General features: G+C 41.8%; 2 protein-coding genes across 8 annotated transcripts in view; one reads left to right on the top strand and one right to left on the bottom strand.

The window, feature by feature from the left end:
* Window positions 1-7,225: 7,225 nt before the first annotated feature.
* Window positions 7,226-21,178, bottom strand: MRPL14 (mitochondrial ribosomal protein L14). Of its 4 annotated transcripts, none has more exons than XM_072991881.2 (3): window positions 21,050-21,178; window positions 12,774-12,867; window positions 7,226-7,819 (listed from the first exon to the last, which is right to left on the bottom strand). In XM_072991881.2, the coding sequence occupies exons 2-3, from the start codon at window positions 12,845-12,847 to the stop codon at window positions 7,453-7,455; spliced, it is 441 nt and encodes a 146-aa protein (XP_072847982.1). In that variant the 5' UTR covers window positions 12,848-12,867; window positions 21,050-21,178; the 3' UTR covers window positions 7,226-7,452. The 4 variants fall into 4 exon arrangements, with proteins under 4 accessions (XP_072847982.1, XP_020640763.1, XP_020640764.1 ...); XM_020785104.3 differs by lacking the exon at window positions 21,050-21,178 and adding an exon at window positions 20,814-20,942; XM_020785105.3 differs by lacking the exon at window positions 21,050-21,178 and adding an exon at window positions 16,745-16,888.
* Window positions 21,179-21,184: 6 nt separating this feature from the next.
* The window catches only part of TMEM63B (transmembrane protein 63B), a 96,060-nt gene continuing 94,881 nt past the window's right edge, over window positions 21,185-22,363 (top strand). For all 4 annotated transcript variants that reach the window (XM_078383049.1, XM_020785097.3, XM_072991839.2 and 1 more), the window contains exon 1: window positions 21,185-21,493. The gene's annotated coding sequence lies outside the window, so the exon portion shown is untranslated. The remainder of the gene's footprint in view (window positions 21,494-22,363) is intronic.

Raw genomic sequence — 22,363 nt, 5'->3', positions numbered from 1 at the left:
AGCAAAATGGACTGTACCCTTTAAACACACACACACACACCAGCTTGGATCGAGAGAACAAGAAGAGAAAAGAGAGAAAGGGAGAAGGGGGAGAAAACTACCTTGCCATGAAAGTTAAGCAATTTAAGATAAAAGCCTAGCTCCTGTGACTATCTGAAATATCAATATTAAATCCTACTTACTTCAAAACATTGCAGATACTTTAATTTTTTATTGTTGTAACTAGGCGACTATGAGAACTCTCTACCCGGAGGGAAGCTCCACCCCATCCTGGATCGGACATATATATATAAGACTGAGAAAGGAAAGTAAGGCTACAATGACATCTGCTGATAGAAAGTTTAAACCAGTGGTTCTTAACCTTTGTTACTCGGATGCTTTTGAACTGCAACTCCCAGAAACCCCAGCCAGCACAGTTGGTGGTGAAGGCTTCTGGGAGTTGCAGTCCAAAACTCCTGAGTAACCCAAGGTTAAGAACCAGTGGTTTAAACAGCTCTCCTTAAAGAAAAAGAAAATAGCTGCTGACAGAAGACTTAAACCGCATCCCTTGTTTACTTAACTTACAAAGAAGGGAAGGGGGAATCAATATGGTGACAAAAGGTGGAAAAAAGAGAACTCAAGGAGGATCACCAGCACAGGAACAGAATCTCAGTGTGATATTGGGGCAATATCATTTAAGGGCTGGCAATAGAGTATTCAAGATATCAACAGGGCTACAGCAAATACAAGGAGGAATGGCTCAGCTATGTGTTCAAATGAAAGCTTTAGGAATGCAAATGACTGATATTAAAAATCAAATTACAGGGGGAAAATAGCCATAATATATGAGACATCAAAAAGAACAGAAGCAAGACTAGAGACTTTGTATACAGAGATGGGAGACCTAAAACAGGAAAGCAAGCAAGATGAAATTACTTTGTTAAATCTACAAATGGAAAGAGCCAGTGGCATACTTAGATTCCAGAATCTACCAGAATAAAAAGGAAAAGATACATTGCAAGTGATTACTACCTATTTAGTATTGCTCATGGAAATGTGATCGGAGGATGTTCAAAAAAATATAGACACAGCACAAAGAATTAATACAGCATACACCAGCAATAAAACTCTCCCCAGAGAAATTCATGCTAAATTTATGAGAAAGAGCTTTCAAGATAAAGTTTTAAGAACTATACAAGGCAAGGAACTTAACAGAAATTATACAGGAAACATATTCCGTGGCAAATAAGAAAAGGAGACAATATGCAGAGTTGACATCCCTCCTGAGATCAAATTCAATTATGTGTAAGTAGTTGGTGCCTGAAGGTGTCCTCTTTAAATTATTAAGCAGAGTTATTAACTCAAAAATGAAGGCAGAAGATTTTATGAAAACAAAGAAGTGGTTGTGCAGAAAAAAAGGAGAAAAAAGCATATGAGAAACGAGAAGAGGAGAAATCAAATGGATCATCAAGACCAGAGGCAGAAAGAAGCTCGACTAGAACAAAGATTGTATGATATAATGGGTATAAAATAGTACAATACAGTGGTGCCTCGACTTACAAAATTAAATTGGTTCCGGAATGATGGTCATAAAATGGTTGTAAGTCGAAGCACCATTTCCCATAGGAATGTATTGAAATGCAATTGATCCGTTCTGGCCGAAGGAAAAAAAATGCAAAACCAAAAAACCAAACAAACAAACAAACCACTGCAAAACCCATCAGAAATTTGATTAATCCGTTCCAGCTGAAGGGGGGGGGGAGGAAAAGCAAAGAAACCCTGCAAGACCCATCAGAAACACGATTGATCTGTTCCGGCCAAAGAAAATGAAAACCAAAAAGCAAACAAACCAAAAAGAGCCTCGTGGCGCAGTGGTTAAAAAGCTGTACTGCAAGCTAAAACTGTGCTCACGACCTGGGGTTCAAATCCCAGGTAGCCGGCTCAAGGTTGACTCAGCCTTCCATCCTTCCGAGGTCGGTAAAATGAGTACCCAGCTTGCTGGGGGGGCAATGTCTAGCCTGTATAATTAAAATTGTAAACCGCCCGGAGAGTGCTTGTAGCGCTATGGGGCGGTATATAAGTCCAATAAATACATAAAATAAATAAATAAACAAACCCTGCAAGACCATCAGAAATGCAAAAAGAAAAACCCAAAAAGCAAACAGAGACTGCAAGACCCATTGGAAATGCAAAAGAAATCACCAAGAAGCAAACAAGAGTCTGAAAGACCCATCAGAAATGTAAAAAGAAAACCCCAAAAAGAAAACAAACCCTGCAAGATCCATCAGAAATGGGGGGGAACCCAAAAACAAACAAAGACTGTGAGACCCATCACAGCATACCATGTATCCCCAAAAATAAGACAGGGTCTTATATTAATTTTTGCTCCAAAAACGCATCAGAGCTTATTTTCAGGGGATGTTTTATTTTTTTCATGGACAATCTGCATTTATGCAAATGCAGTCATGTCATCTTGTTCTGGTTGCTGCACAATGGTGGAGAGTGGGCTTTCACTTAACTAGGGCTTATTTTTGGGGTAGGGCTTATATTTCGAGCATCCTGAAAAGTCATACTAGGGCTTATTTTCAGATTAGGTCTTATTTTCAGGGAAACAGGGTAGAAACATAACCCCACCACCCAGCCCAAACCCACGCTGCAAAATCCACCCAGAACAATCAGTTTTTTAAAAGTAGAAAGCTTACCAGGCAGTCCGAAGCCTCCTCCGAACACACTCTCTCTAAATGCTAGGGTGAAAGAGCTACAATGAAGCAGCCTCTTTGCCACCAACGATTAGCAGTTTGAATTCCCCCCCCCCTTTTTCCCTGCCTTTTTTTCTAGTTGTAATTCGAAGCTCCAATCGCAAGTCGAAGCAAAATTTTGCGTCCGGAGCTGGTCGTAACCCAAAATGGTCATAAGTCGAGGCACAACTGTATTAATAGATTATATATGATTTACTGATGGTACACAATACCAAGATTTTTTAAAAAAAGATATTAAATGTTTTTAAATAGTGTAGGAAATGTAAAACATAGGAGGAGATTTTATTATGTTTGGTGGATATATAGGGAATAATTTCATAATTAGACTTGAAAGACAGTCTGGAAAGTACAGACTAAAGAAGAATGTGAAGGTCCAATTAGAGAAAAGATAGATTAGTAAATATAGTAATAGTGAAAAATTTGTTGTTTTTCTTTTTCTCTCTCTTTCTAGTATAATTGCATAAGTTGATGTAAATGTACTATCTCACTCTTTGGAATTATATATATATTGGCAAGCCACTCTTCGACCTTGCAGAGAGGCTTGTCATCTTGCCTTCTGCCAGGAGTGGCTAGCTGATCTTCAGCAACAGAGCGATAGGACGCTAGCATGGAGCCCGCAGCAGCAGCGGATCGGTGAACAGACTGTCCGGCACCATGGGGCCAGACCCTCATTATCTCCACCTGTGGGGGGATATTCATATTCGTATACGAATACCCTTATCTCTAGTTGTAACCTATAAAGCCCTTAACGTTTAGGACCTTGGTATTTGGTGGAAACTTTCTCCCAAAAAAAAGATAGTTACCCGTCCCACACACTCCTCCTAGTTCTAGGTGTTAAAAAGCTGTAACATCCAAGAAGGTCTAAAAAGCCAACAGAAGGAACTGAGCTTTCTTGGTTGTGGCCCCTTTCCTCTGGAACAAGCTCCCTCCAGAGTTTCACCAGGCACCATCCCTCCCTCTTTTTCGGAAGCTAATTCAGACTGAATTATACAGATCTGCCTTCTACTAGTGCAAATTTGTCCATAGATATTCAAAAGGGTGTCAATTTGTATATTTCTATTGAAAAGTAGCTTCAGCTAGTGACAGGATTTAATTGTTTCATTGTATGGATGATACAGTGTTTGTTATTTTATCGCATATCATAAATCACCCAGAAAATGGAAACACTAATGGGGTGGTACATACACACAAATAAAATAAGATAAAATAAAATCATCTAATCTCTGCAAGCAAGCAATTCTGATCTCTGGCAACAGGGATCTATCCCTCCCCTGGCAATTTGCACATAAGAATAGTTGAGAAGAGAAAGGATGGAAGGGCCTACTCATTTTGTGATGTTCACCCTGCACATTACTGATTTTGGTCCCACCCACCACAGGTTTGATTGACTGATACAATATGCAGATTGTACCTTCTGCCCAGAATAAAAACCCATCACAGAACCACAGACACACAGGGGCAGAGTTCCTCTTGGGTGGAAAGATGTCTCAAGATCCAAGTTAAAAATAAAAATAAGAAACAGAAATAAAAACAAAAACAAAGGAGCAGTGTTCCCTGAGGGCTGTTCCTGAGGGAATAAAACCTCCAAATGAAAAATATTCCCCTTCCTGTTCTAAGATACTGATTATTGATAACAAATACAGACTCCCTGGCTATAGATTGACTATTAATCTAATTCATCAATCCTTTATTTTTATAATTGGAAAAATATCACAACTAAAACTTCCATTAGCAATACAAAGCTCCTTAGTAAACCAGATGGCATTTCTTCATCTGAAAGGGCAGTTAGTTTAAACCAGCCTGTATCACAGGCCTGTTTTAAAAACCATTCATTAATAATAACATGTTTGGCCTGAATATAGGTTTTAATTCCAACTTGCAACTGACTTGAAATGGGAAAGTTAGCAGAACAAACAGAAGAACAATGAGGAGCATCCAACACTATTTTTATATGGCTATTATGTTCTGTCATTCAGTTTTTACTCACAGTGGCTCTAAAATAATATAATATTTCAAGTTATATGAGATATGTAAAACCTCTGGGAGATCTAGTGGGAGATCCAAACCCAGGTCTTCTAACTTCCGTCCCATCATTCTATCCACTACATCAGCCATTTTGAACAGGGCCCCTGGCACATTTGAAGGGGGGGCACACTGGAAACAATTCTCCACACACCACCTTATAAGGTTCATTATGCAACTTATGCAATCTTGATCCGGCCTATATTTCTTTAATATTGTGTTTATGGCTCGGGGGGGGGGAGGCTGAGACCACACCATACTGACTCTCAGATTTCATACAGAGGTGAAAAAAGGAAATGTTGAAATTGATTATTTAAGGCAAGGGCAGGTGACATGTTATCCACAGAGGTTGCTGGATGGCCACTGTCATCTTTTCTCATCGCTGGCTATCGTGGCTACAACTAGTGAGAGTTGCAGTCAACAACTGGAGGGCTGTAGTTTGCCCAACCCTGTGTTCATACAATCCTTCATCTCAAGGTTCACCATGCCAGGTGGGATGGTAGGGGCGTGGGGAGAGACAGGAGTTTTTTTTTTGTATTCATAGTATAGAAGTGTTTCTCTTAACAGACAGATGCAGACCCCTTATTAAGTTATTTTTAAAAAACATAGACAGTAGAAAGTCCAAACTCAGCAACATAGTCTTGCATGTATCCAAAAGCCAAACACTAGATGGCACTAAGATGTGAGAAATGCTCACACCCTGAACCAGCTAGATTTTTCACCCTCAATATCCATACCAGAGGTCCCCAACTTCCAGTCCGCAGCCCGGTCCTTATCCATGGCCTGAGCCAGACTGGGCTGCAGAGACAGACCTCCCGCCCCACCCCTGCACAGCTGATTTACGCATGCACGCATGCTCCAGCATGCCTGTGCGAGTGCCACACCGTTTTTGTGCATGCGTGTGAGCGCACAAACACTGTGCTGCCGTTTGTGCATATGCGTGAGTGTGCATGCCCGCACACGAGCTCATTTGTGCATGCGCACGAGCGCAGGGAGTGCCCCGCCTTTCCCAGCTGGTCCTCAGGGTGAAAAAGGTTGGGGACCCCTGCGCTATACAACACAGACTAGATGCTATGCCTCTCCCTGGCTTTTTGCCATCCAATATCCAAACACATTTTCATTCCCAAGTTTGCTCTCAAGGAAAGCTCCTCAGACATTACACCAGGGAGGGAGCAAGCTCATGGTGTCCAAGGGCCAATTTTCCACTTCCAAGATCTGCTACAGATTGCACCACCACAGGAGAAAAAACCAGAAATGGCCAACCATCTCCTTTAAGTTTTCAAACATTGTTTTTAGTGGAGAATGAGGCACATAGCCCAACTTGAATCTGTGAGCATTTAAACTGCGACTAAGGCTAAGAAGAAATTGCTATTAACACTGAAACACACGCTTATCAAACAATAACCTCATCTAAAGTTTAACACCAATTTACCTAAGGATGTGGAGGTCTAATCTGTTTTCTATATGCATTAACAGAAGACAACTGATAGTTCTGATAGGGATAGAGACAGAGAAATTCCTGAAGGGCAGCTACTGGGTATCACTACTGGAAGGTGATACTGGTGGGCAATCGGTGATGGCTAGGACACTCAAGCAAACTCCTGTTAGTACTGTTCAGAAGCTGGCAATGGTAGGCTGTTTCTGAACATTTCTATTTCTGTAACAGGACCCTTTGGAGGTCATTAATACATACAGTCTCTATTAAATCAGAAGGAACAACAAGAAAAAATAAACAGAGGAAGACAGAAAAGTAGAGAGAGAAAATTATTAACACAAGGGAAAAGCAAGGGAATATAGTTAGTTATTTTTGTGGCAAAGCCAGAAAGAGATAGCATGGACACACACAAAAGCACACATATATGTACATATATATGTGTACACTCACACACAACATATAGGGCTTTTCCCATGCCACAGAATGCTTGAGATGGCCCTTTTCTTCCTTTTGTTTCTTTGTTCACGACCTTTCCTCCTTCTTCCATTTTTCTGCTCTCCATAGACAGGCATGTGGGAAATGTAGCCCCATACTATTTAAAAAAGAAAGCACACAAGCATGTACTCTAAGCAGAAATTTCTGTTTCCTTTAACCAAGAAATACCCAGACAAATAATTTTTCACTTCTGTAAAAGAGGGGGTGAGAGTGGGAAGATATGCTCTGCATTGAAAAGGAAATAACCAAATTTAAAAACTTTCCACCAGGTTTTACTGCCTTGGGCATGTGCAAAATGTTTCAACAGAATAAAGGTTAAAAAAAAAAACAGAAAAACAAATATATGAACATTTGAGACATGGCGCTGGCAATGGTGCGGCTAAAAAATATTGTAAATAAATAAATAAATAAATAAATTATTGACTGCCCCAGCCTCCCATTTTTAGTTGGGTCATGCTGGATCTTCCGTCCTTCTTTTTCTTCCCTTTGCTGCCCCCTGTTCTGTAAAAACAATCAGCACGTCAAAACAAAGCAGGAGGTTCGCATTCTCAACTTTAATCATATCACATCAGAAAAACAGTTTGTACAATATGGGAAACAACTTGTCTTTCAAAACAGGTGTCTTAGTAAGAGGTTTTCAGTCCATATACAGATGCTAAGGCGCCCCACGATTCTCCTTCATTCTTCTTCATTGGAGCCAGGAGGAATTAAAATTAATTGGATAGTTGCTCCACTGTCACACACACACCCTTCCTTGCTTTGTCAGACAAACTTCTGCGCAATAGCCAACACTTTGGAGAACTTTCCTTGCTTTTTCCGAAGGAGAGATGGTATCGGGACCTTAATCCTTGTCCCCAATGGACTCCCATTGTCATCGATGAGCACCACGTTGTTAGAATCAAACCTGGGTTTCATGGGCCCGCTGGGCATCTTGTGCCCAACAATTAAGGCCTTCCTCTTTTCTCCTTTGATAGCCAGAAGGATTGTGTCACCTACTTTGCCCACTCCACTTTTGTTGTACACGTGGATGCATTTCGGAGGCCGATGGCGTGACGCGCTCCCCAGAGAGCTGTTATCTACCACCCGCACAGCAGTCATCTTCTGGATGGCACTGAGCAAACCACTGAGGCTGGGAAAAGACAAGGAAGATAAATAGAGATGCTTCAAGGAACACACTCCCTGTGAGACCACCAACTGAAGAAAGAGGTCATGTCCTGCTTGCCCCAGCCTGTATTTAAAACATCATTTAAAGCTAAAAGCAACATTGAAGCCACATATTTAGATGTCGCTAAGTGCAAAGCAGTAGCATCTGTTATGAGGAAATCAAATGCAGTAAAAGAAGAGAAGAAAGGAGCAATTAAAGGCTGAGCTCTAATTTTTGCACTTTCACACTTCTGCCCTTCTAAGAGGGGACCTTTCTACATCCACTTATCTGAAGAAGACACTTGGATTCTGGGGCATATTCTAGGCTGAAACTCTGCAACAGAAAGGGGGAAAAACCCAGTAAATTGTTTCCTCTATGAAGGTTGATTCCTCGCAACCTTCTTTCTGATGCTGATTAGATACCAAGTTGGCTTCTCTTTGCTTCAACTGAAAGATCTATATAGAAAAATTTTAGCAAGTGAGCTGCAATCCTGTACATATTTCCATGGGAGAAAACTCCACTGCACCCAGTAAGGTTTACCTCTGAGCAGATATATATAGCTTCATTGCTGTAAAAAAATTAGATGCTGAAAGCATCTCAGCATGTCTTTTATTTCACTGTAAATTATTTTTTAAAAAAGTAATCATATAGTTTTATTTATGTTTAAAGCCCTTGTAGTAAATTATTATGAAAATTACTTGGTAATATATAGCTCTTACCAAGTAATTTTCATAATAATTTACTACAAGGGCTTTAAACATAAATAAAACTATATGATTAATTTTTAAAAAATTACTTACAGTGAAATAAAAGACATGCTGAGATGCTTTCAGCATCTAATTTCTTAAAGCAATGAAGCCAATTTTTTTAAGAGCAATAAAGGCTTTACATTAAATAACACTGTTAGGAAAAATAAACTACAAGTAAATTATTGTGAACCACAACACCTTATATGTAATTGATTTCATGAGCATTTGGTATTGGATTCTCTACCATGAAGATAATTCCTCACAAGAAAGGACTGATAATTAAATGCTAATCTGACATATTTTTCTCAGGAGGTTGGAATAAAAGATTGGAAAACGAATCTATCACCTCACTAAGTAAAGTCTGTAGTAGAAAACAGGTGTTTTACCAGAGAAGATATTCAGATGTGTCAGACAGGAAACTCACCATTTTTATACGTATATCTTTTTTAACATGAAATAATTTTAATGTAATTTTTTTTTGGGGGGGAAATATGAATGCGCTCACATGTAGCTGTATTAGTCTATCTCAATACATCACAAAAATATAAAGGGAAAAAAGGGGAGGGAGGGAGTAAAAAAGGCAAAATATAATATTTAAAGGCTAACAGACTTATTTCAGTGGGCAGGATGCAAGTGCCACAACGTTTTTCTTTCCTCTTTATTTTCACCAACAGGTTAGGTTAATATTTTACTTCCTGACCCATCTGAAACAAGATTTGAGTAGTCACTAGGCCAGCTCTTGAATTTTAGTATAGCTCTTCTCCCTACCATGTCAGAGTAGGTTGTAGGTGGACAGGATACGATGACTTTCCCTTTTCTTGACACCTGCCTACTCACTGATTAAGGAGCAGGGGGGAAACCCCATTAAAAACTAGATCTTTGGTTTTTATATGTTCTATGAAGGCAGCAGGAAAAGAGGAAGACGAAGTACGAGGCCAATGGACTCCCTAAAGGAAGCAACAGATTTGAGTTTGCAAGAGCTGAGCAAGACTGTTGAGAACAGGATGTTTTGGAGATCATTCATTCATGGGTTCAACATAAGTTGAGGGCAGCTTGACAGCACACTACAACACTATGATGATGCCGGGATGTTTGCTTTCCTGGCTTTAAAAAATACTAAGCCTGAGTTTGAGAATGTTTGAGAATGTTTGGAAATTCAGTGAAATTATTGTCATCAGAACACCCACATCTTTGTCATTCAAAAGCAGAAAGCAGTTTCAAGAGTTGCCTGACATTTGATAGCCAACATACAGTGGTGCCTCGCATAGCGACGTTAATCCGTGTAGCAAAATTCACTGCTAAGCGATTTCGTTGCTATGCGATATTAAAAAGCCCATAGAAACTCATTAAAACCTGTTTAATGCATTCCTATGGGCAAAAAAATTACCTTAAAGCGAAGATCCTCCATAGGGCGGCCATTTTCGCTGCCTCTTAAGCGAGGAATCCGTGCAAAAACACAGCGGGCGGCCATTTTTTTACCCGGCAGCCATTTTGGAACCGCCGATCAGCTGTTAAAAAAATCTTCGTTTTGTGATGATCGGTAAGTGAAACAGGGAACCAATCATCACAAAGCAAAAAAAAAGCATAAGAAACATCGCAATGCAATCTTCGTCGCTATGCGGTTTCGTCGCTAAACGGGGTGCCCGTTAAGCGAGGCACCACTGTACATTCACCATGACAGTTCAAAAGAGACCACCACATTTTGGACAACAACACCTGTCAGACGCAGCTAAGATGGCCAATGATAAGGGATGATGGGAATTTAAAACATCTGGAAGGAACACAGAGAAGGACAGAGCAGATGGTCCTAAGTGAGATGGGCCATACATCTACCTCCATAGTTCAGCTCACATGCTCCTAAATCTGGCTCTGAATACACAGGGTACAGATAAGGAAAACAGCAATTTAAAAGATATACAGTACAGTCACAATTTAAATGCATTTTTGCACATTAATAATTGCATATTAATGAAAGGCAACCTTCCTGACATAGAGTCCAAGCAGTGTGCTCTTCATGGGAAATATACTTGCTATGTATGGAATTTCTGGAAATGGCCACCTGGGCAAACAAAGATCTTCAGAGAAAAGATCTGCCTGATCTCAATGCCCACAGTTCCAACAGCCAAACTGGGGCCACACCTCTTTGTTTAAAACAGCCACTCAAGAAATCCTTGAATGGCCAACTTTTCTCTCAGAAGCTCTCTAACTCTACAAAGCACTGATCATATGACAGAGGAACAGCAGAAGTCAAGGGTCTTTGTTCCCTCTTGAAGGTGAAGTTATTTAGCACAGGTATTTCCCACACTTGCAAACCAGCATCTCAAATGCCAAAGAGGGAAGGGCACATACTTGAACCACCTAACACAAGGGCATTTTAAGGAACATTCAAAGCCAACATATATAAAGCCTGCCTATTGATTCAAGATAGTACAGAGCACTAAGCCAGGTTGCTCTGTACTATCCACTCCAAACAGCAGTAGATCTAGCTTGGAAGGTTGCAGACAAGTGGCTGAAATCCTGTTTGTTTAATAAGTCACAACTTGAATCAGTGGGGATTTCGCAAGTCAACTCTTCCATATGTTCCACTGATTCAAGTGGACCTACTTTGGCTGCAAATTATTACACTAAAGTAAGTTGCAATTAGAGTAGGTCCATGTAAATCAGTGGAACTTATGGAGGAGTTAACTCACCAAATCCCCACTAATTCAATGGGCCTACTTGAGTGCCACTTAGTATGTAATAGTCTTTAAGGTGCCACATGTTTTTGTTTGTTTGTTTTTTCACCTTTCAATTTTCCCTGACATCCTCTTACAAAACTGAAGTTTCTACTTTTTTAAATCTCATAAATATGCCAAATTGCATGATTCTGAATGATAATAATTTTACCAATTAAGCTTTTTTGTATTGTTAAAGCAGTAAAATACATTTAACCCTCCACCTACCCAAATTTCAGTTTTCCTATCCACATACAAATTCCTCTCACAGTTTCAGAATGTCTGCAAATTTAACATCACTGTCACTCCACTGTTTTTCCACTTCACTATCATTACACCTCATCCTTGGTCTAACTCCAGGTTTATTACATGGAACGCAAGGCAGGACAATTTGGTCTTTTATGATACCACATGAAGATGTTAACCATCCCAACTGTGGGAGTAGCCTTCCTCTGGTTCGGTATGTTGAAATAATATGAAGCTACAGAGTTCAATCCCATGGTTCAATATAGACTGCAGGAAGAATTAAAATAAATCTTCAGTCTATTCTCTAGTCTCTTTTCCCCACGATGGTGATAGAGAAAGAGAACCAGCAGCCTGAAATATTAACATATAAGATCGCGTATATACAGTAGTACCTACATTTACAAATTTAATCCGTTCTACACTGTTACATAATGCGAAAAATTCATAAACTGAAATACAGTTTGCCATAGGAATGGGGCGGCACTATAAACCTCCAGGCACAATGCATCCTGGGGAAACTTCCTTCGTGCAGCGGGGAAAAAAACAGAAACCAAGGCATTATTTTCAATAGATTTTCGTTCGTAAACCGAAAATTACGTTAACCGAGGTGTTCGTAAACCAAGGTACTACTGCATGTTTAATATATTTTTACTGGTTTTGCTTCTCTGCCTTCACCAACAGACCAACGCAAGATTCCCTCTAAGGTGTGTGGCTGTATGAGCATGCATGACTCCGTTCCCCACCCCGTCACACTCCTCCTCCGTACACTCACCGTGAATGTTTCCAGCCATTTTGATTCCGGTCAGGGCGGAACCCCATTATACAAAGTCGCAGGCAGAGCAGAGTGTGCAATGGATGGAGCCCTGCCCAGCAAGGCTGAAAATTAGAGGTAACGTTGAACCAACACCTAGACCTATGCAACTGACCCATCACTTTATCTCTGCTCTGGAAAATGCAATAGGAAGCATAATGACTTTCAGAGCAAGATGTTATTTTCTACAATCTTTTGGAACAATCATTTACATCAATAGGAAGAATCCAGAATATTCTTATCAATAATATAAATGAATGCAATACCATTCTGTAATGTTCCTTTAATGGAAAATATGGAGTGTATCTACTAATCAACCAGCTGATTTCTATTACTTTGAGAAACATATGCAAGATATCATATATTCAATATATTGAAGAACAAAGACCATTTTTATCTGGTCATATTAGAATAAATACCTGAAATGTCGATGATTTGCTGCTGTGCTTATTTGGGGTAGGAGCAACCCCAAGGACCTTTTCAAGAGAGTCATCAGGATTCTGCTAAGAAACCCTGCACAAGAAACAGAGGTTTTTTAAATTATTATTGCTGACTGGTTTGTATAAAGACAGAGCAAACTCAATTCCGAGAGGCTGAGGTGAGGCGGTAGAATTGTTCTAGTGCATAGCAGAAGTAAAGAAGAATAGCAAGGAGTACCACATAAACTCACATAAATACTTTTTCATTAGACCTTTATAATTGTAGAAGAAATTGAATACGATGAATGTTATATGCACTAAATCTTAGTTGTGTTAAGTTATGTACTGATATTGTTATTTTCATTATAATAAAATTACCAAATTTTACAAAAAAATTTACAAAACTTACACAGGGACATGGTGGCGCTGCGGGCTAAACCGCAGAAGCCTGTGCTGCAGGGTCAGAAGACCAAGCAGTCATAAGATCAAATCCACGCAACAGAGTGAGCTCCCGTCACTTGTCCCAGCTCCCGTCAACCTAGCGGTTCGAAAGCATGCAAATGCAAGTAGATAAATAGGGACCACTTTGGTGGGAAGGTAACAGCGTTCCGTGTCTAAGTCGCACCGGCCATGTGACCACGAAAGATTGTCTTCGGACAAATGCTGGCTCTATGGCTTGGATACAGGGATGAGCACCGCCCCCTAGAGTCAAACACGACTGGACAAAAATTGTCAAGGGGAACCTTTACCTTTACCTTAAAATTACCAAAAAAGGGGAATTGTAAAGTTCTCTCCAGCTCAGAGTCAATGCAAGGCAGTAACACATAACACAATAGGATTATATTTTTAAGGTGTGGGGAGAGGGATGATGTAATGCAGCCTTGGGTTGACATCCCTTAAAATGGAGTCCACCAGAGGCGCTGAACTGTAACACCCATCCTTTCCCAACATGGCTGCCATGGTACCTGGAGATGACTAGATTTGTACTTTAACAAACCTGAGAAAGATTGCAGCACCCTAAGCTCACAGTATATGTTGTTGTTGGCTGTTTGTTTACACACACACACACACACACTTTTTTCTTAAAGTACAGACACCTTTATGCCAAAGGAACTTTTCTTTGGACCACTCTCTTCCATCTACCAAAATATTATGCAGTAAAGTTATAAGCTGCTGAGATTTTCTTTTCTGAACCTTTTTAAAAGTGCTAGGAAATCTAAATTCTTAATTAAGAAGAATTAATTAAGAGGCCACATTTCTATGCTTTGATCTTCATTGTGGCACTGTATTAGTTATATTATATAGGTTTAAGCCCATTGGCTTTCAGGTAATAAAAAGTCTCACGAACCAGAGAACTCCAGGCAGCTCTCTGTTTCACGCATTAGGAACTTCAGATTCAAAGTAACCCGCATGAGGAAGAAAGGACTTCTGGCATACTCAGATCAATGACCACAAAGTAACCACACTGCAAGATGACTGACCTCTAAAAACAGCATCAATAAATTAAATTTCATTATTCTTAATTTTAAGTACAATTACCGGACCTTCATTCTAATAATGGACTTGCTTGGGGGGAAAAATCTGTTCTGTTTTGCCCATCTTTTCCCTATGACTTGTTACAACAGTGCACCAGAAGGCTTTATTGTCTGACTAGCACACAGGAGACGAAAAGGGCCTAAATTTTTTTAAAAAAACAAAACAAAACAAAAAAAGCAATCCAAGGCTATCAACTGGAGCCTCAGTTGAAAAAACAAGTTTGCACCAAAGATGAAAATTCTTAACATGGACCTTACTTCGTGTGCAAATTCTTCTCATTCTGGTTTTCAAACATTGACAAATGCAATACCTACTATGTTTTCATACAAGTCAATGGAACAGGGAGTTTCTGCACATAACTGAGTGCCTGGTTTTGGCTGGGAGCAGGCTTTCCACAATTTAAGAAAACTTATCTTTAGCTTGTCATTTTAAGAAGACTACATTGCAGGGCTGCCATAAGATAGTCTCTCAACAGCCCTCCAGCCTGCAACAGGACGGTAAACAGTGAATTTGCAATATAAGCCAGCACTATTAATAGTGAATTACTCTGCAGCGTTGCTGCATACTTCTGTCTCAGCCCAACATACAGCATAAGGAGAACAGCAAGATTGCCATGAAACATTCTCTCAAGTTTCAATCTCAAACTGCAAAATATGTTTTAATAACTTAGAACCACATAACAGGGTGGCTATAAACTAGGTATACCCAGTATGGAACTGCAGATAAGAGTGATGGATTAGGACTCAGAAGATCTGGGTCTGAATCCTGTCTCTGCCATGGAAACTCACTAGGGAGGTGGAACTAGTAAAGCCATTCCTTAAATATCTCACTTTGAGATATGTCACTGTAAGTGACTTAAAAGTCGGGATCACTATAAGTTGGTTCCAACTTGATGGCACAACTACAACATAAACCATCCAAAGCCTGGTTTGTGAACTCTTCCCTGCGGGACTGTTTTAACTCACCCGGATATAGCCCTTTCCTAACTGCAATCTGGGAAGTACGAACAGCATTGGCTCTGGGATTCGCAGAGTTGTTGCTTTAGAACATGTTAGAAAGAGAAGGAATCTCCTGTTATACATATTTTGAGCTTTTGGAGTGGAGAACACATTTGTACCCAATCCCAGTCTCATTACATTCTTGGATTTCTGCAACGATTCCTATTGGCAGTTCTCATTTCTGTTTCTCTGGCAACATTTAACAGCAGCTTTTCAACGTAAAGTAGGAAATAACTATTCAGAGTACCATGTGGTTCTCCCCATCATGTTTACTACTCAGTGTCGCCTCCGACCTCCATTCTAGTCACCGTTGTTTTTCACCACCTTCACCCCATTGTTCTCATAGGGCTGGTTCCTTGCAACCTTTCCCTTACATCCTCTGACGTTTCTACAAATCTTGAAGTACCCCAAGTTGAAAAACCCTGTCTCTTGTATATGGCTGTTCTAAGAGCATTCTTCCCTTAAAATGACTGAAACAGAATATAAAACAAATGCAGATGGAAAAGGGAAATTTTGTTTTCTATTTATATTCTTCTCATAATTCAAGCATTCATGATACATCAATTTCCAGACAGATGCTGACATTTGAATCCTTTTCAAACCGACTGATCAAAACTACCAGCCAAACCAAGAACTAATTTATATTCAGTGTGTATAGCTAGACTGTGGCGAAGATGCTTTTTTGATACCAGGTTATTCACACAACACTAGCTGTCATTTTTTTTAAGCTAGCAACCGCATACACAATTCTCCACCAACACTGCACCATAACTGCTGCACTTAAGCTCTAGCACACTAATCGCTTTGCTTTGTTTAAAACGAGCAAATAAAAAAGGGAATCCCACTGAACACTTGGAAGCAAGACAGTATCATTTTGCCTCCTCTTCTTCTATCATTCAGGAACTGTTTACAGTCAATGCCAATCTGGATTCAAAATAAGCTACATAAACAATGGTGAAAAAAACTGGTTTATTTTCAGAGTGGGGCTAGTAATTTGGAGAGAAAGGATATTGTGTTTCCCATATGCAGAATGCTCGGATGAAAGTACCTGCTGTCAAGATTGGTGTGACTAACCTCTCCCTTGAACGATAGTCCCATCAACACACCCTTCAGACTAGCAATGGGAGTGGACAGCCTTCCAGATATCCCTGGGTTATGACTCCCATCATCCTTCACCATTATCTATGCTGACTAAGGCTAATGGGAGATGCAGTCAACGTCGAGAAGCCTTATGCCCTCCATTTCTACCCCGGTTGTTTTAAAGTGTTTTTTTCCCTTCCCCAACTAGACTGGAAAACCAGCTTGAGAGAAAAATGGAACTGAAGAAATCATTGCCAGAGCAAAGAAATTAAAGAGAATCAAAGGAGCCCTTCCCACATACAAGTCTCTTCCTGTAAGTGTACCCAGTGTCCTCATCTACTATATGGTGCGCAGTACCATGGCAAGCACTGGTCTCATGACACGGATTAGCTCAAACTTCTGCAGTTCAGTTCTCAAGTGGCGTGCAGATGTGGCCGTTCTTCAAACAAAAGTGCAACAGATACTTCCGTCTTGTAGGCCAGACAGACATCCATGGCATGGTATCTACATATGTAAAGGACATTTTTTTTAAATTTTGAGAGAAATATTCAATCCTGCAACCCACCATCTACCATACAGGGAAGAGAATGCTATTTTATTTTGTTTTGTTCTGTTTTGAGTTTGCCTGAAGCAAACCAGGTTCCCCATACTGACTCAATGGGCCTGCTCTAGTGCAACTCACTATGCTAAGCACCAGGATTTCAGCCACAGGCAGCTTCTCCATTTTTGAAAGTATAAAGCCCAGTACTGTCTCCAACTTTAAACCAAACACTGAACAAGATACTGTAACAGTTTCCTAGGGCTGTGTAGACACATTGTTTCACTTTATCTTGTCTGTGCTTCAGAATATTCCTTCTTTTCAGGAAACAGACTTCCTTTTTTAACCTCTGTGGGACAAGATGAATCTCTCCCGTTTTGCTCCTACCCAGATCCATGGCACTCCTGGCGAGATGAATAGCAGTTTCGTAGGCACGCTTCTTTAGGATTAAGAACCACAGAGTTTAAGGAGACTTATTCTAAGTACATACTCATAGAACTGCAGCCCACCGTTTGCCATTTTGATCTGGCAAACTCTATTCTGCACCGAAGTGACATTACAGTAGAGCAATTAAAGTTGCTTTGTTTTAGTAAGCAAATAATGTGTACAAATATACACTTGAAAAAAAGAGGTTTTTATTTTGTTTTATGAATAAAAAACATGTTGAACACTTTAGGACACAACATAATACATAAAATGTGACTAGTATCAGCCAAATGTGTTGGAAGAGATGTTATGGTACCTCTGTTATCCCTACTATCTCACTAACCAATCTTCTTGGGCTATAATCTGACACTATCTTATTGTCCATAGAGTACAAATGGGATTAGAACTAGAATGTCAGTAAAATTAACCTCAGTCCAGTCAAGATCTAATGCAGTGTGACTCACATTAGGGGTCATGACTCCCAAGAAGTTTGCAAAGTGTTTTCTTGGGCAGGGATGAGTGCCTTATATGCGCTGTAGCCCGTTTTAAATAATTTCTTCCTTGATCTTTCAAAGGTGGATATTAAAGTTAACACGTGCATGTACGTATGTGAAACAGGCTCTTGGGGGAAGAAAGAAGCCTCTACTTTCTAAGAAGGGATGACTTTACCATCCCACCTGCACCTCATATTCTGGGATGCTGCAGGTGGTGACCCCAAGGGAGGCTCAAAAATCTGCCACTCAAAACCAAGCCTTCTTTGTGGTTGCCCCAACATTTTGGAACTTGCTCCCACCTGAGGTACAATCCCGCCCCTCCCTCCTTGGTTTTAGGAGAAAAGTTCAAATCTGGCTCTTTTAACATGCTTTTTATGGCCTTACCCCAGAGCAATCTTACTGAATGATTGGGATTTTTTGTGTGCTTATGAACTTGGCCTGTTTTTGCCACCTAATATTACTGTATTCAATATTAATAACTATTTTAGTTACTATTCTTTATTAGTTATTTTATTTTTATTTGTAGATATTTATGTTCCTTGACTGCCGTTTCTTCATGTGATTTTTTTTAAAAAAAATTGGATTTGTTGTGTACTTTTTGTGTTCTTTATTGTAATTTGTTTGCCACCGAGAGTAGTGGGATAAAAATTAACAAGTAATTAAATTAATTTATTAACAATGCTTTTTATGCAAATATGGTGGGGGGTGTCACAGGTTACTTGGCTAATATAAAAGTGGCCTGTGACTCAAAAAAGGTTGGGAACCACTGATCTAATGCTAACCACAGCAAATCTGATGATGAAATAAAAATGTTTACATATAGAATCAATGTTGACTTAACTATTTAAGAGAGAGTGCTCCTGTCACATATAGTTTTGTATATACTAGCATTAAAATTAATCAACTTTTCTTCTTCCCCATATCCACTGCCTGGTGAACCAGAGGGCATATTTGAAAGAGATGTATACATTGGCTTCAAAACCACCTTCCACGATTTTAAAAACTCACAAAAATTTTTTGACTAAAGAAGCAAATCAATTGAATGGTTTCTAAATGACATATTCCTAATTGCAACTAATACATTGGGTTGAATGACTGCGAACCAAATTCTTTGTCATGAGAGTCATCCCCCCAAAAGAGAGGGAGATCCCCAAATCACTGACATTGGGGCCGCCCACCCGCAGGACCTCTGCTTTGTCCGGGTTCAACCTTAGTCCATTCGACTGCATCCACTGCAGAACGGCCTCCAGGCAGCGCCCAAGGGACGGAACGGCATCCACAGCAGATGGGAAAAAAGGAGATGTAGAGCTGGGTGTCATCAGCATATTGGTGACACGAAGCTCCACATCCCCAGATGACATCCCCCTCCCCCAGTAGCCTCATATAGATGTTAAACAGCATTGGGGAGATCAAACCCTGCGGGACTCCACAACTGAGGGACCATGGGGCCTATACATTCTCCCCAAGCTGCACTCTCTGGGGATGGCCCTCCAAGAAGGACCTGAGCCAAGCGAGAGCAAGGCCACCAATCCACAACTCGGAGAGCCTCCCCAGGAGGATACCGTGGTCGACGGTATCAAAGGTGGCTGAGATATCAAGGAGGACGAGCAAGGACATTTTGCCCCTGTTGGCCTCCCTAATTAGGTCATCCAGCAGGGCGACCAATGTCGCTTTCGTGCTGTGGTGCGGCCTGAAGCCCAACTGAAATGGACCCAGGGCATCGGTTTCATCAAAGAGAGCCTGAAGCTGGTCAGTTACCACCCTCTCAACTACTTTGCTGAGAAAAGAAACATTGGTGAGGGGCCTATAATTGCTCAGTTTCTTTCTAGTGGGCCTAATGAGCCTTTCCTCAAGAAGAGACCCATTTATTATTTCAGTGGCCCATTTAGTTATCACTGGCCTGGCACCTTTGATTAGCCAGGCCAGGCAAGGGAGGAGGTCATTAGTTTTCCAATGTCTCATACCAAATTCCTTCTCAGAGTTTGATTTCTTTTTGAAAAGAGAGAAAGAAAATAGAGCCTGTCATTTACTACTTTGCCTGGGGTAAAAAAAAACTGCCAAACAGTCCTGCAGCTCGTTTTGCTCAATCCAGGGTCTACTTTGGTTTCTTGTCCTTATCTGCCCAACCCTTACCTTCTCACACAGTGAATGCAGCACTAGAAGAAAACAAGGTGCACGAGAGGAAAATTAGTTTTCCACAGGTTACTGGCTTTCCTTTTCCCCAACTCCTCAAAAATAAAATTAAAACCAAATCCTCCACTTAGAAAACATATGACATGTTCTAAAATAAATCTTCACTTTCTGCCACAAACCTACAAAATAAACTTATGAAAGACACTTAAATGGGTTTACAGATTCATAGAGAACAGAGAGGAATAATTCTGTCTCCTATGGAATTTAAACTGCATTTTGCTTTATTGGCAGTCCAGATTTGTGAGCCAAGGCATGACATCTGTCCTGATTTTTGAACTACCTATTTGACTTAACCCCAAGTTTTATAGCATCTTTATCTAAGGAAGGGGTCGAAAGAATTCAAAAGCTCATCTTGTAGATACAGGACATAACTGTATAACGATCCAGCAAAGCTATCACCCAGCGTCGAATTTTACTGACATGAATCAATCACATCTCCGGTTCTTTGTATTATACCGGAAGATTCACAGAGAAAGGCTGTAACACTGGGGAAAGTGGAAGGCAGTAGGAAAAAAAAAGAAGAAGAGCTAAAATAAGATATACTAGCTCAGTGACTGAAGGGGCCACTGTTAGTTTGCAAGATTTGAACAGGGGTGTCAAGCATGAGACATTCGGATGTTTATTAATTAAGGGGACCGGAAACGACAAATCCCAGCTAAATTCAGTAGAGCTCGATTCGCAGCAACCACGCGCGGAATTTCCCCCGAGCAGCTACTATTCCTAGAACTGCAGTAACGCAAACCTCATCGGTATTAACAGATATATTTTTTTTTACCTTCGAGCAAAAATGCCTGGGATCAGAGCACACGTTGGGACTGGGACTGTTCGGCCTCATTTACCGGGAGTAGAAGCAACTCCCTTCCCCCCACTCTTGGCCCCTCTCCTCCTCCTCCTCCTCCTCCCCCCCCAACGCCCCGCTGTGGGGAGCAACCGGAGGTCGCGCATGGACACTCCTCCCTCCCCCCCTCTTTCTCCCGTTTCCCCTCTCCCCTCCCCCCCCAGTTCACTCACAAGGTTCCCGGGCCCAGGAGTCCTCCCAGCTACGCACGCGCAAAGCCTTTGGGTGGAAGGGGGAAAGCCGAGAGCCCCGCCTTGAGAACGCACGCTTAGAAAGAGGCGGAGCGCAAGGCCGGTCCTCCCTCTTTTTTTCCCCCGGTGCCTTCCTTGCGGCTGGGAAAAAAGCCACGCCTCCTCGCCCTCCCTCTCCGTCTTCTTATTCCTTTGGCTTAGAAACTGGAGCTGGGAGGCGTAAGCTGAAGAGAGAGAGAGAGAGGAAAAAAAGAGGTTGGGGGTTGCCTTCGTTTTTGGCAAGGGGGCGTCAGCTGGAGTCTCTTGCCCGCACAGAGCGAGCGAAAGCAGAGGCCAGAGGGAGAGGGAAAGAAAGGCAGGCAGGCAGGCGGAGAAAGAAAGAAAGAAAGAGAGGCTACGAAGAGCCGCTCTACCTTTGACACCGGGGTAAGTCGCTCGGCAGCTGCCACCCATCCCGTGGCAATGCCGCCTCTCTCCGCCCTCCCTATTGCAGCACCAGCAACTCCCAAGACCTGTCCGTGACGGAAAGCTTGGCCGCCTTTCCCCGGGGTGTCCCTCGGGCAATGGCTCGCGGCGCCTGCCTTCCCTCGTCCTCCTTCCCCCTCGTCCTTCCAAGCGGCGGCATCTGTTTTTATTCACAGGCGCGCTCCCGCCTCGGGCGAGCACCGTCGCCGCGCCGCTCGGGGTTCTTTGGCTGGCCAAGCCAGGGGAGGGGGCGAGCATGATAAGCCCCCCCCCCCCGGCGCCGGGGCCCGTTTCTCTCGGTGAGGCCGTCCCTGTCCTTTTGCAGGCAGCCCTGCGGCAGACGCGGGGAGGCAAGCCTGTGCCACGGCCCCGCCAAAGGCTGCCTCCTTCCCCCCCCCCACCGGGGCCCGAGAGACAGACGCGGCGACATTCATTCAGCGTTGCCCCTTTCAGCTCCCACGCGGGCCCCCCTCCGCCACCGCCGCCGCGTTGGTCCCGCGGCTGCGTTTCATTGCAGCTCCTTCGGATTCTCCTGCACAATGTCAAAAGGGGGGGGCGGGAGGAAGGAAGGAGGGCATCGGTGCTTTAGTTGTTGTCCTCAGGTTGTCTTCGCAGTGGCTTTTGTTTGTTTGCTTTTTGGGTGTTGTTGGGGGTTTTGTTGTTGTTGTTGTTAGAGGATCCTTTTTGAGGCTGTGTGAACGGACAGAGGACTATACCTATGGATCTCTAGACCTGAATCAAGATGGCAAGAGGAAAAGAGGGGGAGGAGGTTGGGTGTTTCTTTGTTGCTGTCTCCCCCTCTTGGTGGTGTGACCGCGGTGATCATCATGA

This window comes from Pogona vitticeps, chromosome 1 (genome assembly GCF_051106095.1).
Source record: "Pogona vitticeps strain Pit_001003342236 chromosome 1, PviZW2.1, whole genome shotgun sequence".
Classification (NCBI taxonomy): domain Eukaryota; kingdom Metazoa; phylum Chordata; class Lepidosauria; order Squamata; family Agamidae; genus Pogona; species Pogona vitticeps.
Note: the sequence above shows the minus strand (reverse complement) of the source record. Positions and strands in the feature narration are given on the sequence as shown.